The 22,116-nt window shown below is 36.9% G+C and overlaps 1 protein-coding gene and 1 long non-coding RNA gene across 5 annotated transcripts in view; one reads left to right on the forward strand and one right to left on the reverse strand.

Moving 5' to 3' along the window:
• GABRB1 (gamma-aminobutyric acid type A receptor subunit beta1) overlaps window positions 1-22,116 on the reverse strand; it is a 444,633-nt gene that overhangs the window by 384,746 nt on the left and 37,771 nt on the right. The window contains exons 1-3 of one of the 4 annotated variants that reach the window (XM_017540334.2): window positions 17,716-17,917; window positions 17,463-17,554; window positions 16,973-17,040 (exon numbers count right to left, since the gene is read on the reverse strand). The exons of 2 other annotated variants lie outside the window; for them this stretch is intronic. In XM_017540334.2, the coding sequence (XP_017395823.1) occupies window positions 16,973-17,040; window positions 17,463-17,554; window positions 17,716-17,795 (240 nt within the window). In that variant the 5' untranslated portion in view covers window positions 17,796-17,917. Of the gene's footprint in view, window positions 1-16,972; window positions 17,041-17,462; window positions 17,555-17,715; window positions 17,918-22,116 lie in introns of those variants that run through there. One more of the 4 variants, XM_037742649.1, reaches the window with a different exon arrangement.
• On the forward strand, window positions 16,600-20,861 carry LOC119472931. Its single transcript, XR_005202104.1, has 2 exons — window positions 16,600-16,791; window positions 17,414-20,861. It is a non-coding gene; the product is annotated as an uncharacterized LOC119472931 (long non-coding RNA).

The raw sequence follows: 22,116 nt of genomic DNA on the forward strand, positions 1-22,116 counted from the left end.
AAACAAATCACCCTTATTAGCAAACCTGACTGGAAAACTATTGTGTTGCCTCCTTTATGAACTATGATGTGGATGCCAATGGAGGGAGCAACAAAAACTTGGATTTGCACGAAAAAACCCCCTCCTCTGGCCAGTCATTTTCTTTCTTCTTATTGTGAAAAGATTAAGAGGAAAGGCTCTGTCTATGAAAGTAACCCTAGGTAAGAACTAGAGCAAGAACAGCAACCACTTTTCTTCCTTATGGCTTGTTTTGAGGCTTGAAATTCAGAACTCAATTTTTTGGGTAGGATTTTGCCTATCCATTCATTTAGAGAGATAATAAAAGATTTGTTTTTAATGGCAAAATTCAGACCAGAGGAACTCTAAAGTGGAAAGAAATTATTGTTGGGTAAAATGAGAAAAGGGATTAGAAGTCTGACTCTGAAGTCAGACAGCTCTGAGCTTCAAACCCAGCTCTGTTATAAATCAACCTTTCTGGGCTCAGTTTTTTATCTGTGAAATAAGGCTAATTAAATATTCCTATCTCAGGTGACTCTTGTAAAAACTGATATAAAGTGTTTATCCTGGTACCTGATACATCGCATGCACCCATTACATTTTAACAACTATTTCTATTCCTAGCATTAAGGGTTATCATTTTTTCCTGGTCTAAATACGAAAGTACGCATAGGCTTAAATTGATCACAATTTTATTCAGCCTGCTCTATGTGTAAGGCTCTTATCAAGCACAGTATGAGGTGTGGTCATTGTCTTCAAGAAATTCTCATTGCCAAAGACTCTTAGCATTTGGGGATTTAACCTCTGCTGGGTCTCCTCTTCATTAATTACTCTGAAACTCAGTGACATGGCAACATTTTCTGAGATAAAAGTTTGAGTATTGTGCATGGTAATGTCACAAGTTAGTCGTTCCAAGAAGAGCCACTTAATTCATAATGGCCTAGCCCAGGGCCCTATCATTGTCTCTGAATGTGTGGCTATGGTTGAATAAATCAGTCTTCAATTATATATACTAAAAAGTGATGAAAATGTGAGGATTTTTGAAGCTATGATGGATCATTTGTAATTTAGTAAAAATTTTTGAACCTCAAAATTCTCCATCAGGAAAGATATTGAGAGAAATTTATTTTCTGATCTCACCCTCTTGCCTTTGGACATAACAGCTGTCTAAGCCAAGTAGGACAGATATAATTATCTTTTTTTGTTCTGAAGCTTTCTAAGGATGTACACTTCCCAACTACTCTTAGTAATTCCTTCCAGCATCTTCTCACTCGTTACAGTCAAGATGCTCATCCTTATGTCCAATTTAAACTTCATTTCTTTCTCAAGTTAAGATTGTCTCAGAGGAATGACAAATCCATTATCTTTTCCTGTTTCTGGTTAATAAAATTTTGTACCTTGCATATGATAGATCCAATATGAATTAAATCAGCAAATGGATCAAACATTTCATAAATCTGAAGACGTTACTCAAACTACTTGCTTTTATAAAGTTTAACACAAGAGTAAGTAATGTCAATTGCTAATGCATTTCCTCCTAGGACCCATTTTCTAGTATTAGCCATATTCCCTAAATCTCTGAAACTTTCTATATTTAAATGTTACTAGGAATAATGATGTTTTATGATCTAACTGATGTAGTGACCTAATTGCCACACACAGACTCTGAAGCTAATTATCTGGGTTCAGATTACAGCTCTGTCACCTACTTGTTATATAACTTTGCGCAAATTACTTGATTTTTTTATATCTCAGTTTACATATCTGTAAAGTGGGGATAATAACAATAAATACTTCATACGGTTGCTTTATGGATTAAGTAGATTAATATCTGTAAAGTGGTTAGAATAGTGCATGCTTTGAAGAAGTGTTTAATTGGTATTAATTATCATTATCAAGAATCCAGGATTATTTTTCCAGCATGAAGATTCATGTGAATCTCCCTATCATTTTGAATATACTTGGTAATTGTACCACTACACATTTTTAAATTTATTTATTATATTTTGGAAGACTGTTTTATTGAATTTTTTAAACTTTTATTTTAAGTTCAGAGGTACATGTGCAAGTTTGTTACATAGCTACACTTGTGTTCAGGGAGTTTGTTGTACAGATTATTTTCATCACCCCAGTATTAAGCCTAGTACTCATTAGTTATTTTTCCCGATCCTCTCCCTCCTCCTACACTCTACCTTCTGATGGGCTCCAGTGCATGTCATTCCCCTCTATGTGTACATGAATTTTCATCATTTAGCTCACACTTATGAGTGAAAACATGCAGTATTTGGTTTTCTGTTCTTGTGTTAGTTTGTTAAGGATAATGGCCTCTAGCTCAATCCATGTCCTTGAAAAGGACATGATCTCATTCTTTGTTATGGCTGCATAGCATTCCATGGTGTATACGTACCACATTTTCTTTATCTAGTCTATCATTGATGAGCATTTAGGTTGATTCCTTGTGTTTGCTATTGTTACTGATTTCTTAATACTATATTCCCTACCTGGAATATCCATTACCTTCCTATCTAGATTATTCTTTTCCCGCATATCTTAGCTTGATTATGTTATGAGATCTCATCTTCAAAGCCAATGTGATCTCATCTTCAGGACCTTTTGTTGGTGCCATTAGTGGTCAGTTACAACTTCATGCAGACAGTTATCTTTTCATAACTTACCTTCATAGTGAGATTTTTGTATGTTCCTTAAAAAACAAAGTAAATCCTACAATTTTTAATAAACTTTCACAGTTCCTACCAAGTATCTTCGCTTTTATGAAGTGCTTGACAAGCAGAAGTGAACTGATAAATAATATTTTTATTTACTTAATTGTCTACAAACTTTAGTATAAAAACTCTTCTTAAGTTATCTCACCTACTCTAATTTTATTGTTGATATTTACATATAAAGCACTGTATTAGTCCATTCTCACCCTGCTATGAAGAAATATCTGAGACTGCGTAATTTATAAATAAAGAAATTTAATTGACTCACAGTTCTGCATGGCTGGGGAGGCCTCAGGAAACACAGTCATGGTGAGGGCACCTCTTCACAGAGAGGTCGGAGAGAGAATGCAAGGAGGGGAAATGCCAGCTGCTTGTAAAACCATCAGTTCTCATGAGAACTCACTCACTACCACGTGAACAGCATGGGGAAAACTGCCCCTATGATTCCATCCCTTTCCATTGGGTCCCTCCCCTAACACATGGGGATTATGGGAACAAAAATTCAAGCTGAGACTTGAGTGGGAACATAAAGCCAAACCATATTAAGCTCTCATAACAGGGCCTGGTTACACTATAAATGTTCAATAAATAATGATGATGATGATAATGATTGCTATAGATTGAATGTGTGTCCCCCGCAAAAATCACATGCAAAAACTTAATATCCAGTGTAACAATATTTGGAGGCGAGGTCTTTGAGAGGTGATTATGTTGTGGGGGCAGAGCCCTCATAAATGAGCTAAATGCCCTTAGCAGAGAGGCTCCAGAAAACTTCCTCACCACTTTCCACTGTGTAAGGACACCATGTAAAGGTGGTCTTTGAACCAGGCAGTAGCCCCTCACCAGACACAGAATCTATTAGTGCCTTGATCTTGGACTTCCTATCCTCCAGAACTGAAAGATAAATGTCTCTTGTTCATAAGCTTTCCAGTCTAATCAACCGAAATGAACTGATGATGATGATAAAGATGATGATGATGAGGGAAAATACTATGCTTTAAAATGACCAGTTGTTTCCCCAAGTGTCTACTCAGACTCAGGGAACTATGCTAAAATATTTGTATACATTATCTCATTTAGCCTTCAATAATCTAAAAGAAAATATCATTTATTTCCATTTTAAAGAGAAATTCAAGCTTTGAGTGGCACAGGGTAATCATAAATCCTGGGTTTCCTATGGCAGTATTGTTTTACACTTGTTGTCCACAGGTAATTATTAATAGTGTCCTTTTCATTCTCAGAAGTGTATGTTGGGTCAATGACTTACATGGTTACTCGAGAGTTAAGTAATGCCAATATAACAGAGCTTGGAAGTGGAGGAGCTGTAATCTAAAAAGTGAGAAGTCAACCTCAGAGCACTAACCCTTAGGCTAAGCCCTTGTAAAGCCACGTATTTCATTTCCTCTTCATATAAAGGGAGTATTACAAAATATGACATTTAGCGATGTATGGAATGAACATATATAGATTGAAATTTTGTTTAAGTTTGAGTGGTCACATGGTCCTGCTCCTTCTCAGAGTGAGAAACAAGATAAAATTATCAGGAGGGAAGATGGAGAAAATTATTTCAATGTTTTTGTCAGTTCTCACAAAGAAATTTCACAATTGGAAGTAATATGAATTTCAATTGTATGATGAAAACCCCAATAGCAAACAAAAATATTATATTTACTAAATTTGACTATGCATAATGTGAATTAATGTTATCCCTGATGTCTTGGCATTAAAGAGGGAGAAATTCATTATAAGCCTGGGAGATAAATGTAAAATAAAAAATACCAGTACTTAACAATTATAATATTGTACATTTTATACATAACTTATACTAGAGTATATATTTGTATATATCTGTTTGACACTCACAGCTCTCTGAAACCAGTAAAGCAGAAATTCTTGTTTTCATTTTACATGAAACTGAGAATCAAAGAAATTAAGTAAATCACCAGATTTATACTTGGGGTTATAAATTAGGATACAACATCATCCTGACATCTTAATTGTTCAAATATAGCCTGACAGAAACATATTCAAGAGAAAGGTACTTCAAGGGTAAAACCAAAACTATACACTCCAGATGAAGAGTGTCTGAACTTAAAAGACGACTGTTGTTTACTGCCCACTGGACATTGATTTTAACTATGAGACTAATCACTAAAACTACAAAATATTATTGTCATCTTGCCTAGTTAACATAGACGCTATTATACAATGAGAGAATGGAGTTAGAGTTGATTTCACATCTTGAGCTACAAATTATTAGGCATCACTGTCAGATCAAGTAAAATGCTTTTGAAATGCAGATGATCAGCACAGGCAACACAGACGCTGTCTCAGGACAATTTTCCTAGCTGGGTCATATCAGCTCCCAATTGAAGAAACTGCTGATTCTGGAAAAATGTATGAGATAACTCCAGCTTCTTCTTTCTCCTTATTCTCTTTTCTAATCTCTGTCCCTAAGCAAATCTGTTCTCTCATGCATCCATTCATTCACACTCTGATTTAAAAATAGTAATTGAAGATTAGTATTATGTTTTCCTCTCCAATGATTAGCTACATTTCTGCAGGAATCAAAGCTGAAGACATCAAGTTCTAATAATGACATTTAAAGGAGGTAGCTTTCCAGTTAGTCTGAAATCCCCTTCTGCAGGTGCTCACTAGTTATTGTACAGATAGAGTCCCATATTTTGATTCAACAACTAATCTCCACTCAATGAAATTGAACAGGGTAAGCTTATTGAAAAAGAATAAAGGCAATTACTTTCTTTGAGTTTTGGCTCATTTCTTTGTCCAGTTTGCAAAACTAAAGGTACTGTATGAATCCTTTAAAATGTGGAACAGCAGGACAGTGACTGTGCAAACACATAATTCATCAAGTTAAATTTATGTCTGGTAACAGTAATTTTGAACACAATAGAACAGATGCCATCCTGTAATATCCTGTCAGTCACTCCTTTCCACAATTTCAGAGAACCACATTATGAAATTCCTTTCAAACTTTATGCAACATAGCTTGTGGGGTGTTTCCCAAAGTGGTGCTCATGTAGGTATGAGAGACACAAACCAATAACCTGGCAAGGACTGAATCCATTTGTCCAGTTTTGTGACTATATCTTACTCTCCAAATTTTTATCCTGTCCTCTCATTCCCACCTTCAACATTATAAAGATCAGTTCTCCTCACATGAAGCCAGAAGTTTTCAGTCGACCAATATTGACCTTTGTAGTGAATCTACTTTCTCTCTGCTCATCAGCCTCAACTCAGTAGTTAGCTTGGGATTTTTATTTCCCCAATTATGTCTTTAGGATATGCTAAATGGGAGCAGGGAAGGAAGGCAGGGAAGAGGCAGAGAGGTGGTGATGTCAGTGGTAAGAAACTTTCACCACTGTTTAATGTGGTAGTTGATTTACCATATTTACAGATTACAACAGATTACAACAGATTACTGTGTGAATGTGAAGATTTCAGACAGAAGTTGACATTTAAAAAAATATCTTGTAGAAGCAAGAATACAATTATGTATACATAAGGTATATACATGTAATATTGTATACATAAAATGACTAGGTGAATAATAGATGTGGATAGATATGTATTACATGCATCTATATTTGCGGATTAGACATACTTTTAACTTTTTATTTTTATGTTTGATTAAGTCTTTGTTTATCTTTTAAAATACAACTTTTCTCATTTAAAAACCTCTACAGATTGGCTAAAATGCCCCTTTCCATATGCTACCTTCTATTTTTGATTTTTCTTCTTTTTAAATGTCATTTACTTTGTAGTCATCAATCAAATTATTCTTTAACAATTTCTTACCTGTGTCTAGAAATATTGATAGTCCATGTGCCAGTAAGATGACATTTGAAAAGTGAAAAGTAGTGGTTATTTTTTAAAGCAGATAAATGTTGTATATGCACAGTATATATATATATATATATATATATATGTATATATATATATGTATATATATATATACACACACACACACACAGATACATATATGTACACTATAAATATATGCACTGTGTGTATATATATATATGGTGCACATACACATACGTCCATTGATATTTGTCATGAAGTGATTCTGTGTCTGTGAAACTGGCTGTGCCATGTGATAAAGCTGCTTCTATGGAAACAGCTCATGATTCATGGTCAACAAAAATTACAGATGAAAGTATAAGGTAAACTTGATAGAGAAACTAATTTCTGAATTAAAAAATGTAAATGGTATATTTACTAACAATTTTTTATGACTGAAAATATTCTTTTATAATCCTAATAAATGTCATTATTCAGTCCCTAAAATATGCTGGGAGTGATAATAGAGAATATAAAGAATACAATTCTAAGCTTCCAAAGGCTTACATAGTAGTGCGGAAAAGGTAAGGTTAGGAAGACCTTTATATGGATGATTCTTAAATTATATCAGGTCTTTTTTCTTTTATGAGTCTTGATTTCCTAATATGCACCAGACATTATTTCTCCAGAATAATTCTCTCTGGTGAGGCTGTAGAAAAGACTCTATAGAAAAAAATACAATTTCCTGTGGTTTTTGAAGTAGACCTAAATGCATTTGGGTGGCAGAGGGTTTGCAGGTGGCAGGAGGTAGAAATAATGGCCACTGACATGAGAAAATGTTCTAGACACAGGTGGGATTCCAAATGAATGTCATTGAACTGTCTCCATGGAGACAGCAAAGCTATTTCCCTTGACTAGAGAATTGTGTATCATTTCTTTGAAAATAACAAATCATGAGAAAAAAATCTCTCCATGAGTCACAGAAGGTTAGAGTAGGCAGAGATCCTGAGCTTTCAACAAATTTATTTCTCTGCTTTCAGGAAAGATACCAAATAAACCCTATCATTCAAGTGGGATTCACTCTTAGTAACTTCTCTGATTAATCCATTCAGCAACAAGAACCAAGGCATCTAACCTCTAATTTTTTCTGTTGTATATGAAGGGCCTTCATCCATACTCTTTCTCAGTAGAGGTAGGGAAGGAACATCTGACTGCTAACAGCTATCTAAGGGCCATCTTCTATTTGAATCTATTTCTCTAGCTGCTTCTCTGTCTTTTTCTAAATGAAACAGTACAATCTATGAATAAGACTTTGCTTAAATAGATTTCCTCTTTCCAGGAGACCAACTTGTAGGGGACAGGGATCTGTTGAATTCTTGTTTAGAATCATACCCAACAGGCCATTCACATGTTTCCATTCTTTTGCAAAGCTCCTGAGAGTCACTTTTTAATTTCTTGGCAGGTAAGCTTCATTTCTCAAGGCATGCTGTCAGCCTCATTTGCCCTGCCTGTTATATCCAGTCTCATTTCATCACCAAATACACTTTCTACAAGAACTCACACTGCTTTCATGCAATCTCACATGGAAACACAATGTTCCAGAAGGACTCTGAATCACTTTAGCGATACAGTGGAGAAAAGACCAGATGCTGTGTAAGTAAGTTTCCCACACATCTATTTCCCCTACCTATAAGGTTTTATAAAGGCATCTAAAACAGAACACAAAGATCACGCCTCTGGAGGGATTTGAAAAGTATGCTCTAAATCCTGTCAGAGTCTAGGTCTGCCTAGATAAAGAACCATATTACCAGTGGTAATTAAAGTTGACTTTATTCCACTCTGTCTTTGCCCAGCACTCTTTCTCTCTATCTCTACCCACTTTATTCTAAGTGGAATAAAGTTGACCTTACTCCACTCTGTCTTTGCCCAGCACGCTTTCTCCCTATCACTAACCCTATCTCTATCTTATCACCACATTTATGGACTTAAGAATCTATCTCTGTGGAACTCACCTTATTTGTGAACAGAATAAGAAGAAACAGTTCATTGATGCAAATATTCAATATTCTACCTTAGTGCTTCCCCAAGTACTTTACAACATATACTTATATTGTAACTTTTTTTTCTGAAAACGTGTTCATTTCAGCAGTAAAAGAGATATTGTGGTGCTCCTGGCCCTGGGTTCCCTCCCTAGGCATATGGGGCCCCGATGTCAATCACTTAATATGAAACCTTGGAGGGGATCCAGGGCTCATTTCTTCTCTAATCCCTATCATCCAAAGAGTCACTAAATTCCTCTGATTTGCTCCCGAATAACATGTTTCTGTCTATGTCTACGGAAAGTACTAGTTTAGGCATCTATTATCTCTCATCTGGACCTTGAAACACTCTCATAGCTTCATAACACTGTTCTCAGTTCTAGCCTTCTCTGCTTCATCCTCCACATAGCTGCAAGAATCTAAAATGTAAAACACAGATCCCGTTAAAACCTTTGTCAAGGTGTTCTGGATTTCAGGATTAGGGTCCATTTCCTCAGCATGGATATTTCGCATCATTTCTTTATCTGATGTATGTGAGTGTGTAGTTCAAATTCTCTTTTAAAATGAAAGTGAATGACACGTACATATAAGATTTTTTAAAACCAACAGTTCAAAGAGGTATATAAAAGACAGTATCCCTCTGCAGTCCACTTGTGGTCCTTGTTCCACCTCCAAAAGATCATAACTATTACTCATTTTCTTGTGTGTGTCCTTCCAGAAATTGTCAGTGCATATACAAACAAACATATATTTATAGAGAGGCTTCTTTTTACACAATGAGAACATTCAATAACATTTTCCTGTACCTTGCTTTTAGCACACAGTCTGATCTCTTGACAATCCTCCCTCTGCCTTTCAAGTTCTCACAATAGGAATTATCTGTAGTTCCCAGAATACTTCATGCTGTTTTCAGGCACACCTCCCAATGCATATGCCCTTTCATTTGCATGGAAATGTGTATAGTCTGCAAATGAGAAGAACTTCTACACAATTTCTAACTACTATTCTTTCCTAAGATTCATTTCAGGCATTAACCCTTCATTATGCCTTATAAACTAACAACCTGTGCTCCCATAGGATCTTATACATACATGTCTCTATCATACCACCTACCACACAGACCAAGATAACTATGGAGGTTTTGAATCCATAGGTCTTCTTTCAAAAATATACTTTTCAAAAAAGGCATTCTTCTGAAAAGGAAAATCTTCACTCCAAGATTGGAAACTTTAAATTGTTGTCTTTTTTTTTAAAGATTATAACCAGCCAGGCACGGTGGCTCATGCCTGTAACCACAGCATTTTGGGAGGCTGAGGTGGGCGGATCTTGAAGTCAGGGGTTCAGGATCAGCCTGGCCAATATGGTGAAACCTGTTTCTACTAAAAATACAAAAATTAGCCGGCCACTGTCGCATGCCCCTGTATTCCCAGCTACTCAGGAAGCTGAGGCAGAAGAATCGCTTGAACTCGGAAGCTGGAGGTTCCAGTGAGCTGAGAACACACCACTGTGCTCCAGCCTGGGTGACAGAGTGAGACTCCATCTCAAAAAACAAACAAACAAACAAACAAACCAAAAAACAAAAAACTATAACCTCCACAAGAACAGAGGCCGCATCTAGTTGTCTGTTTTTTTGTATTTTGTTTTTTGCTAGGGTAGTTGTATCAATGCTACTGGAAAATTATCACTTATTCTTAAATTCACAATACGGTAACAGATTTTATTGGGGATGTGAGAGTCAGGGAAAGATAATCTGTTCACTTAGTAAAAGAGTAGCAATGAGGACTATGAGGACTCTAAAAGGGGTAACTGGGCTCACTAAAGACAAAAAATGAATTTTTCAGGGTTTTTTTTGTGGCCAGACTTTTTCTAAGATTTCACCACTGATATGAATTAATTTTAAACCTTTTCTTAATCACATCTGCCAAGTAATGAATAATGGATTGCTAAATGCCAGTATTAACTTCCTTCCCTTTCAATACATAGAAGTCAAGGAACTTCATGAAATGTGTGATCTGCTGAAAACAGAAGTATTTTGGTAAAAAGAATTTCAGTGCTCATATGGTTTATGGATGACCTATGCACTAACATTTAGTCAACTATAAACATCTACCAATTCTTCCTCTTAGGACTTTCAAGTATGATTGTGTCATTTGAGCCCCCCTCACTGAAACGTAAGCCAATTGAAAACATTTAAACCATTCTTTTCTGTTTTGAAATGTTTTACTTTTCTTGATAATGCAAGATTTCATTTGTGTATGAGTATTTTGAAGGTGCTATGAAGTATTTGGGGGCCTGCCAAGACAAAAATCATCAGAAACTTAAAGAATGGATATTAAGTGATATTCAGCTAAGACAAACACCCTGGCGTTACCCCTCATTTATCAGTCACCTCATAGAAGGATTTTAGGCAGGTTGGGTAAATTCTTTGGGATGCTTAGATCTACAAAAATAACAGTTTCTTTTTGTTTCACGACAAGTGTTGACAAAAAAATATTACTTCAGTTGTGGTGGAGCAGTGTTCCCCGTTTAAATACAATGGACAGCTCCTCATAGAAATAATTCCAATTTAGTCATGGCTCTAATGTTCAATACAGTATAAACCAGGCATTAGGCCAGTCTCATTTTGAAGAGCATTGCTTCTTGTTTCTGTCTTTGTGAATGTGTTTAAGGAAGAAAAAGTTGGATGAGGATGCCATGACTAATTAAAATAATAATTCAAGAGGTCCTAGAATGGACACAATCAGTGCTTCAGTGTTCTCAGGAGGCTACCGTCATTTGCATTCAGTGGGAATTCAATAAATTCTTGTGACTGACTCACCTACCAGGAGAATATGGTGGAATAAGACAATCTAGTAAGGGAATTTTATTCTGACAGAGTCTAAAATCTTTAAATATCTAAGTTTTTATTATAGGATCTTTGAACTGGAAAGCGGTTTAGCAATTATGTAATTTACCTTGATTTTACGAAGGAGAAGCCTGAGGCCTAGAGAAGCCAAATTACTCACTCAAAGTCCTAGGCTATTTTTTTTACTAGCCTAGTGGTTAGGAGCCACGCCCTGGAGACAGCCTGCCTGGTTTCAAATTTTGGCACTGCCCATTCACTAGCTGAGTAAGTTATTTAACCTAACAACGTTTCTCCCTCTCTCAATCTCAGTTTTTCAATCTATAATGGGGGGATAAGAATTGCATAGCATTAAGTAAAGGATTAAATAAACTATTAATGTAAAGCACTGATAACCATACCTCACATATGGAAATGTTCAGTAAGTTACTATTTGTTTCATTGCATTTCACACTATAATATCCAGTCTGATTCTGCAATCCTAAAATTCCAGGCTTTCAAATGTAAACTCAAACTTTAAAGCAATCTAGATAGGCTTGCTTTAATGCAGTTTAGAGTTAAAAAAAAAAAAAAAGTTATCCCCAAACAGACAGGCAAAGGGGAGATTTTCCTTTCCCAGCCTCTCCAGATGTTATAAAATTATAATCCGGCACCTAAAAGAAAAACTTGTGTGATTACTCACATAAGAGTAAAATGTATTCATATGCTTGCTAATACCTGTTTCTGCTTTTAAATGGTACTCTCCTGTTTGTTCTGTTTGCAAAGGAAATTCTATTATAATTTCAGAGAATTTACTGACAACATCAAGAGTATGTTTAGGCTATTTTACAAAGTCATTGCTAGCTCCTCAATGGTAGAAAAACAGTTTGCAGTGTTCCTTATTCTGAAGAAAAAAAGTCATAGGTGTTTCTGTAAAGCACTAGGATAGTGCTGTAGAGTTACTGTACTTGAAAATGTTTTCATTGCCATCATTTGAGATTGGTTGATTCATGGGTATAAATACAATTAGGAAGATAATTTATTAGTTTAGCTCAAGCCCCATCATCCAGACTCCTGCCTTTGTCCTATTGGTTATCATCAATTATGGAATTAACTTTCCCTTTAGAGAACAGGTATCTGTTTAACCAGCAGGAAATTAACCTGTAACTTAAACAACATTCATAGATAAATTTGAAAGGAAAATATGTTCATTTCATTTTTTTTAACAGTTTTGCTCTATTGCACATGCTGGAGTGGCTCATTGCAACCTCTGCCTCCCGGTTTCAAGTGACTCTCATGCCTCAGCTTCCAGAGTAGCTTGGACTACAGGCACGCGCCACAACGTCCAGATGATTTTTGTGTTTTTGGTAGAGATGGGGTTTCACCATGTTGTCCAGGCTACTCTTGAATTCCTGACCTCAAGTGATCCACCCACCTTGGCCTCCCAAAGTGCTGGAATTATGGGTGTAAGCCACTGCACCCAGCCAATTTCTTAATGAAGCTAGAATTTCAGATGATGTACTACTTTGATATTCAAAGTACAATCTACATACCAGCAATCAGCATTGCCCAGGAAAAACGCAGAATGCCAGGCCCCATCCCACACCTCTGATTCAGAATTTGCATTTTAATAAGATCCCAGAGTGATTCAGGTACATGTGAAAGATTTGAGAAGCACTGACCTAGAGAAACGCGTGTGGAGACTGGCAATCTGACAAGCGGTTACTCTTTTGGGTCACCACAGTGATAGTAATGAGATATAACTGAAGTATGTACCAGAAACTTCCAGAGTCTAATATTAAAATCACCACCACCACAACAGAAACAGTGAATTCTAAGTGGATATTTGGTAAATTAAATTTGTTTTTCCTTAAGCATTATTTATAAAATTGGCTCATTTTCGTTTCTGTCATCGTTGTTCACTGTAATCTCTGTAAGAGCATTTACTGTTATACTCATTCATGCATGAAGGAAGGAAAGACAATGAATCCATGATAGCTATCTCATATTGGAAACAACTTGGATTGGCTCCTATGTTTAGTTAGGACTCATTCAATGTAAGGGTTTCTGAGGGTGGCCATTTGGACCATCGTGTCTTCAGATCAGGTACAGAAAGTTGCCTGGTTGGAGCTCCTATGTTAATCAGGATCCTCCTCTTGAATAAGAAGGAACAGCTAGAAGCTGGAATTTGAAATACAAGACTTCAACTACTTGTTTGCAGGTAGTTAATATCAAGTTTCCCCAAACTACTGTTCAAAGAGAAAACCTGCCCACTACTGTGTCTTCCTGGCTTTATAGTAGCAGATGTTAGTGTTATGTTAAGGACAGAGCTCTTGTCTCCATTTACTCCAACTGCTTTCTGTTCATCTTTAGTCGTGTGTGTGTGTGTGTGTGTGTGTGTGTGTGTGTGTGTCTGTGTGTGTGTGTCTATGGCTTGGCAGAAACTTAAAAGACAAGGTTTGATGGGTATGATATATAAATGGAAATCATGGTGATTTTTTAATATGACAGCTTAGAAAATGGTAACAGTATGTAGTTGCTATCACATGAACCATGTATCCCATGATGCAAGAACAGTCCTTTCTAATTTAATCAGTAATATTATTGCCTGAAAAGTCTTGTTCTCAAGTAGATACTTTTTTTCTGCATCAGAATTATTATTCACAATTTTTGCATTCCCTTGCTTAGAACCAATGATTCTTGATTGTAGAGATTCTTTGCTATATAAAGACTGCTTTTTTCCTTTTAAGAAAACACTTAATTTTTCCCAAATTAAGAAACCAGAAAATGTTCTTAATGTGATTTAGTCTTTAAAGCAGACAATGTATAAACCAAACAGGAATTATATTTTATTTGGGAAGCAAACAAAAATGAACAGAACCTAATTCTCAAATCCACTAATTTAATGCACAATTATGTCATTTTCCTAGCCAGGGAATGGGTCATGATGATAATGAATGAAAACATAAATATGAACGATGTTTTAGTAATGGGTTCAACTTGCATTTTCTTAAAAACTATTTTTATGATACTCTTGTCCATTCTCTTTATTATATTCTTGTGATTTAATGTAGATGAAAATTTTCTATTAAACAACTCAAAAGTTATTGCCTATCAGGGTACTGAAACATGCTTAATACAAAAAGCAATAAGCAATAAGTCTTATTTTCCATGGACTTCCAAACCTATTTATATTATATAAAATCACAGCATATAATAAACAATTTTCTTATGGGGGTGTGGGGCTAACCATCTGAATCGTGTTTAGACAGAGCTCTCAAGTCTAAAAACATTTCTCTTTATTTCCATTTTTCTTGGAGTTATTTCCAATCTATTTATTTCAATGCTTTGTCATAGATGAGAGAAGATAAAATAAACTCTGGGGTCTGTCGGCAGTGCTCATTAAAAGGAGAAACAAGAAAGAACAAGTAAATCAAGGTTTATTATTTTTCAGCATTGAGTGGTTTCTATTTTCTAATCATGTCGCATTTTCTAATCATGTCGCTAACATTGCTGAGGAAAGGTCATGGGAATTGTAGTAGAATATGCATTTTCGAAGGCTTACTGGTTGGGTGAATATTTTTTAAAAATCAAGTGCGTATACACATGTTGCCATGAGTAAACAGATTGTGTTACTAAATCATTAGGAAGAAATGTCCAGTGGTGTTTCAATTAAAGTCAATCCTTGTTCTCAGCTTATGCATGAATTCAGCTGAACAACTGATTATACAGAACTTTTTTGTTATGGTGGTTGTTGATTACAGCAACTTCCCTATTTAATTAAGTTTAACAAAAACTGAAAAAGTGTATGTTAATATAGTCAACAGAATTACATATTTTTTAAAATTTTGAAATGCATAGCACTCTACACGTCAAGGTAGACCAAAGGCTGCATTTGCTTTTTGAGCTTTTTAAATCTCCTATTTTATAAAGTATATGTGGATGCTTACAAGATACCAAAGTAAATGATTGAAAAGGAAAATATTATCATTATTAATCTACATAATACGACTTGTTAAACTAATTCATTGTCTAATTTGTCCAGTTGCATTTGTGTAGATTAGGCACAATTTGTGTATGTGCACATATTATTACATTCCTCAGAGTGTTTGTAAATATTGTGTTTAGGGTTACTTTGTGGTATTAACATGTATGTAAACAGAATATAATAAGTCAGTTTGCCAAATGAGAAAATATTCATTGTGCATTACGTTTTTAAAATTGAGCTTCTTTTTCCAGCACGACAATCAGAGATATTTAAAAATAGTATTTCAAAAAAAATAATATTTAAAGTATTATTTGAAGCAGGAGCAGCTACAACTACAAAGCACAGAAATTAGTCACACCTTTTATTCTATTCCTATTTAATAAGCTATAGATATATTTATTTCTTCCCTAACATAACCTAAAAAGGAAAAGAAAAAATTCTTAAACCATAGTATTTTAAAATAAAACGACACTGTAGGAATGAAATGAAAGACAATTCAATAGACTTTATAGCTATAAAGTGATAAAATCTCTAAAGGTTTTACTCTTTAAATTATTCAGAATGTCTAAATTTCTGCTGCCATAATATTTTTTCACAAGTGGAATAAAAATGGCATTTTGCTCACGTAGATCTAGTTGTCCCCAGGGTGGTTGATTCTAGAAAAGCAACAGGCTTTTTCCCCTGTCTTACAAGAAGCAACAGTTAGAAACTCTAAGTAGAAAACTGCTACCCACAGTGGACGCAAACAGCCGACAGGAAAGTGGCAGCTATTTCAGTTGATTTTGCAACAGCTTCCAAAAAGAGAGGGACAATATAAATGAAAGAAGACCCCTTGGAAATGAAAGGACTGTGCTATGTTACTGTCGCCCCCTCTCCCTTCCAACGTCCCTTAAATTATCAAGCTTTTTAGACATGCGTAGATTTCTAGAGTAAAGTGAAGCAATATAACTTGACCCATTTTGTTTCAAGTTAAATTTGCAAGATGCAGCAAGACAAATTCATAACCTCCCACGAGGGAACAAGACAAGCCTACCCAGGCTCGGGCACTTTTCCTATTAGCAAGCCTGGGCTGTCGTCTCAGCCTGTTGCTCCTGCCACACGGTGTGCCTGAACCCGGAGGGAGGGACGCTTTGAAACCTCGAGTGTGCGCCGGGTGGCGGGGCCTCGGTGCATCCGGGCTTGCCGGCTGCGAAGGCCACGGGGATCGCCTGGGGAGGTGATGGCTGCCGACCACCGGTCGGGGGACCCCAGTGCAGGCCGCCCGACTGCCGGCAGATGGTGCCCTCCTCATCCGAACACGCAGGGAAACCCAGCTAAAGTACCGCTCAGACTCCGCCCCAGCCGATCTACGGCGCAACAGTCACCCGTTCTTCCCAAAATAGTGCCGAGCACGTTTCCCCTGGAACACCGCAGTAGCCCGTGTGTGTCGAAATTACAAACCAGGGGTGACCGCGTGTGTGTGCCGGAGTGGGGAGCGCGTGCGGAGTGGGACCCCCGGGGCCAGGGCGAGGTGACCGCCAGGGAAACGCAGAGGGCACAGGGACCGGTCATTTCGCTTCTGCGTAAGCCGGACCGCCGGGCCCGTCGGGAGGCCACTCACCATATTCACTTCGGAGACCATGTCTATGCTGGCGACATCGATCCGCATCCCGACGTCCACCGGGGGGCCTGCCGGGGAGGTGGGCCACATTAGGGACAGATTCTCTGAGTGACAGCGGGCTGGGGAGGAGAAGGGGGCTTCCCAGCCCTTCTCCATTCGGAACCGGCTCCCTCCCTACTCGCCCCACCACCCCTTTCAGGGGACAGCCTGGGAAAACAGGTGTGGGCACACGCGTGATGCAGTGACTATGCAGAGGGTGTGTCGGCCCGGGAAAGGTCGCCTCCGCCTGAGGATCCATCCACCTGAGCCTGGGGTCCTGGTGTGTGTGTGTGTGTGTGTGTGTGTGTGTGTGTGTGTGGTGTGTCCAGGGCACAGTGCACGCTTACGAAAATGACATGTTTTTTTTTTTTTTTTTTCTTTTTTGACATTTATCTTTGACAGAAAAGGAGAACTAGGGATGGGTTACAGGTTGAAAAAGATGAAGCGTTACCTCCAAAGTCCGGCCGCAAGCGAATGTCATATCCTTTGAGCAATCTGTCCACTGTCTCTTTCACGTATGACATGTTGCTGGGTTCATTGGCGCTGAAGGGAAGAAGTAAGGACCGTATGCAAAATGAGCACAGACCGTGAGCACATATAAAAGATACAGGCACACCTACCCCCAAATAACAAGATACATGATCCAGCAGGCACGTAAAAAGAAACATACCAAGAAAAAAGAGGAAGATTAAACAGCAGCTCACCTGTGTGCACAACAGACCATGGTAATCATCACAGGGAAAGAAAGAAGCCCCAAACTCTCTCGATTTTGTACTGTCCACATTACTAACTCTGATTAGAGAATTGTCTTTTCTGCGAAGATTCAAGGAATGCAACTTAGTCCGCTGCTGGGCAGTAATTCCCGAATGGACCTGCGCATGCGCAGAGGGCGCTCGCTACCAAAAGACACCTTGTGCCTTGCAAACAATATTCCTAGTGGAACAGGCAACAGATTTCAATCCTTCTAAAGTTCCTTTTTGGGGTGCTCCGTGTCCTCCGGGCAGTCAGAGACAATCTGCTATTTTCACGCAGGGAATCCTACGAGCAAGTGTAAGCAGAGTTTCCTTCATGCACTGGAGGTTGCTATATTGATTTCCTTTCAGCCCCCAACCTGATTTTGTTTTTTTACTGGGCTCTCAGTGATTTGGCTACGGCTGCCTGTGATTGGCATCTTCCGTTGACAGTCAGGGAGGTCCCAGAACCGGGATTCTGGAGGCGGATCTCTTGTTCTCTGTTTGCCGGTGGCGGTACCCGGCGGATGTGGTCAGCAGGGGTTGAGGGTGGGGGTGACTGGGAGCTGGGGAGAGTGGAGGGAGAGGGAGCCAGGGTGTTACGAAAGGTACAGAGGAAACTCAGGGCGTATTTGAGAACTCCAAAGATCAGGTGCCCTTGAGAGGCATCCTAGGACATCTGGCTTGGTGTAGACTTCTGTAGGAGGCGGAGTAGGAGAGGCAAGCCAACTTTTCTTCCACCCCACTTTTCTTCCCTCCACTTGTAGTTTCTCTACCAGGTTGGGAAATGAGGGAAACAAAGGATGGGACAGCAGTTCTTGGCAGGCAATCTTTTTTTCTGGGGCCATCCGCTGCAAGCCTCACTTTTTCTTCCAGGTTTTAGTAAGAAAAATCTCTTTCTTAAATTGACAGCATACGAGCTGGTATTTGTGACCCCTAACAGAACCCTGAAACATCCAGACACTCTAACCTCTGTTTGCCAGTAGGTTGGGATTCTGCAGGAGCAAGCATTTTTTAATAAAATCAAATATAGTAACTTCGATTATACAAATGTCATTGAGCACATGTTAAGCAGAAGGCCCTGGGCCAGGTGTTTGTTCATTTGTTAAATAGCACATGTTAAATCTATGTTGTAGGCATTCTGGGACTTATAACTGCTTCAAAAAGGGTTCCTGAGCTAGAAAAATTCACATCTAATGAGAGGGATAGACACAAGTGTAAGGAATTCAGTGTATCTCTAGAGAGTTTATGTAGTGAGTGACAGGAGTGTTGGTAATTCTACCAGGGAGACGTTTCCAGAGGAGGAGTAATTTGAAGGAGGAGAAAGATTTTTGCCAGAGCAGGAAGGATGGGGCATTCCAGAAAGAGGGACACCATGTGCCAAATCCACAGTCTACTTAGATAACTAAACCCAGAAATGACTGGTCAGATTACAAAGGGAGGGAGAGAAGGTAGGTGATGAGAGTGCAAAGGGAAGTTGAGGTCACATTACAAAAACATTACATACTCTGCATTTAGGCTTCTGGCAATCAGTGAAATGTCTCAGTAAGGATGGTGAGGGTCGGATTTAGGCTTTAGAACTCACTGGTAAAATAATTATAGCAACAATCAACATATATCACTTGCTGGTTAGGTGGCAGGTATTGTGCACATTACATAGATTATCCCATTTAAACCTTAGAACAGCCCAAAAGGGCTATATATGATTATTATTCCCATTTTATAGATAAGGATACTAAGACTAAATTAACTAGTTTAATATCAAACAGCTAATACATGGTAGAATCTGCATTTCAATCAATATTCTATAGATTTAACTATCCCTGTATGTTGTGAAGCATGGACTCAAAGAGGAAGAACCAGATAACGAAAAAAGAAGGAAAAGGATTATTAAAATATCCCAGGTAAAAGAAACTAAAGTCAGAAAGTGTTTAGCATAAAGAGGAGGTGATAGACTAGCTCAAGTTTTCAGAAATATAATAGAGAAATTGAACAGTTGGACGAGTCAGGATCTGGGGACATTTGGAGGGTGCCTAAAAATTGTACAACCATTTACATATGTATAGAGCTTGACATTCTACAAATACATTAATTTTATTTTATAATTTGAGCCTCACAGAACCTTAAATACTGGGGCCATTCCTTATGGGAAAGAATGCTAACTACTAATTAGATTCCTTAATTTTCTTAAAAGGATATCAACTCTACCTTGTATACCTTATACATATCTGCTTTTATGGGTTAAAGAGAGGCTTATTTATGTTTTAGATCCTTGCTGAAGCATGGATCCCCTCTGTGCTGCATGATTCTATGCAAAATTCACACTGTAGAAAGCAGGATACATGAAGCTTTACTTCATTCATTTCCTCACTTGTTTATTCCCCAAATATGTATTGAACACTTACTGGGTTCCAGATATTAGGCAAAAAGCTGGTGATACAACAGTGGACAATACAGTGTCCCTTTTCACATAGAATTTGTCGATTTTTACAATCTGTTCATGGTTGCAAATTAGCCTTGCTACTCAAATTCAATTAGTAAAAAGCATTCCACCAAGTATTTGCTTCATATAGTTTTTATTGGGATATATGTTTTCCATTTGCTCATAAACCCCAATAATTATTTTTGAATAACAACTAGGATTTTATTCAGCAGGGCCTGCTGAAGAGCCAAGATTTTATTCTTGAATTAAGAAAGACTATCTGCAACTTTGTAGACTTGAATCCTATTGTTTAGCATGCCCCAGTGAATCAATTCCACTGAATTTTGCTTTGAAATTATGTTTTACATTTACCTGAAAGAACAGTAAAAGTCATAAGATATTCATTATCACATTCATTTGTTACTGAGATGCTATAGAAGGTGAAGCCCACTCTATCACTTGGTATCTTATATACAAGAACTGTTGAGAGGATATTTTTCTCAGACCTCAGTACTCTGAAAATTGTCTTATTGTTTGAATAGCTTATCTTATGAACAATAGAAACCATAAAATTAATTAAATTCTCTACTTACTTTGGCTACTGAAGATGTCAGACTCTTGTGTACAACTCAGTTTTAGTCATTTTGTAAGATATGAATGACCTGCATTTTGATATATTACAATTTCTCTACAATGCCTTCAATTTCTAAGTTTATTTTTTCTTTGTCACAGTTTACTAATTTAAAAACAGATATGTTGTACTGAATATATATAGTTTGTAAGCTGTCTTGAATAACTTTGGAACTAAATGGGAACTAAATTATTTCAAAATTATTAAAAACATAAATAATTTAACTTAAAAAAATTTCTCAATCTAGATGCATTGTGGGAAATTTTATGGCTTAAATAAGCCAAAACATTCTTTCTCTGTGAAGTTGATTGTTTTTTCCTCAAGTCAGTCCTCTTACTTAAGACTTTTCTTCCTTCAAAGCTCAATTTAAATTTCTTTTAATATATATATGATACAATCATATATATTAAATGTAATATATCATATATATATAAATAAAATTAAATATATACCATAAAACATAAATAAATATATATCTATTTGTTAAAGCTACCCTTGAAAGCCACCGGTAATTCCTACTCCTATTATCATCTGCTGTTTACTCTTATGAGAGAAATAGGGGAAGTCTAAAAGTTAACTTCTAACTAGGTTGGAAGTGTCTCAGGGTCAAGAACCTACACATATTCTTACTATTTCCCTACACAGCAGTTAGCAAACAAGAAAACATAATAGAAAAATTATTCCATTACAATAACAAAAATAAATTCTAATGTACCCAGGAATAACTGGGGAAAAATATGCACAAGAACTTCATAGTGAAATATACAATTTTATTTAAACACACAAAATATGACCTAGATAAATGGAAAATGTATCATATGGGTAGGTGGGAGGACTCCACATTGTAAGGATGTCAAATCTATCCAATGTAAGAAATATAACCAATTTGAATCAAAATTCCTACATTCTAAATGGAAATGAAGAAACTAATCCTAAATTTAAATACAAGAATGAGGGGTAAATAAAAGCCAAGAAAACTTGGAAGAAGAAAAAAAGAGAAGGGATATGGGGGCATATGCCTTTGAGATATCAAGACATTATTGAGCTATATAGAAATTGAATCAGTTTGTCTTTGGCATGGAATTCATGTAGGGATAAAAAGCAAAATAGTACAAGCAAATAAAGAGCACAGAAATAATTCTCTATTTTAGGAAAAGTAGGAAAAGATGAACTATTCTATAAATGCTGTGAGATAATTTATTATCTATAAGGGAAAACAGTAGATTTTTACATCATTACCTAAATGAAAACATATTACAGGTAGATTGTAATTTTAATACAAAAACAAAAACTTTCTTTCTTTTTTTTTTTTTTTTTTTTT

Source organism: Cebus imitator, unplaced genomic scaffold, assembly GCF_001604975.1.
Source record: "Cebus imitator isolate Cc_AM_T3 unplaced genomic scaffold, Cebus_imitator-1.0 Scaffold124, whole genome shotgun sequence".
Classification (NCBI taxonomy): domain Eukaryota; kingdom Metazoa; phylum Chordata; class Mammalia; order Primates; family Cebidae; genus Cebus; species Cebus imitator.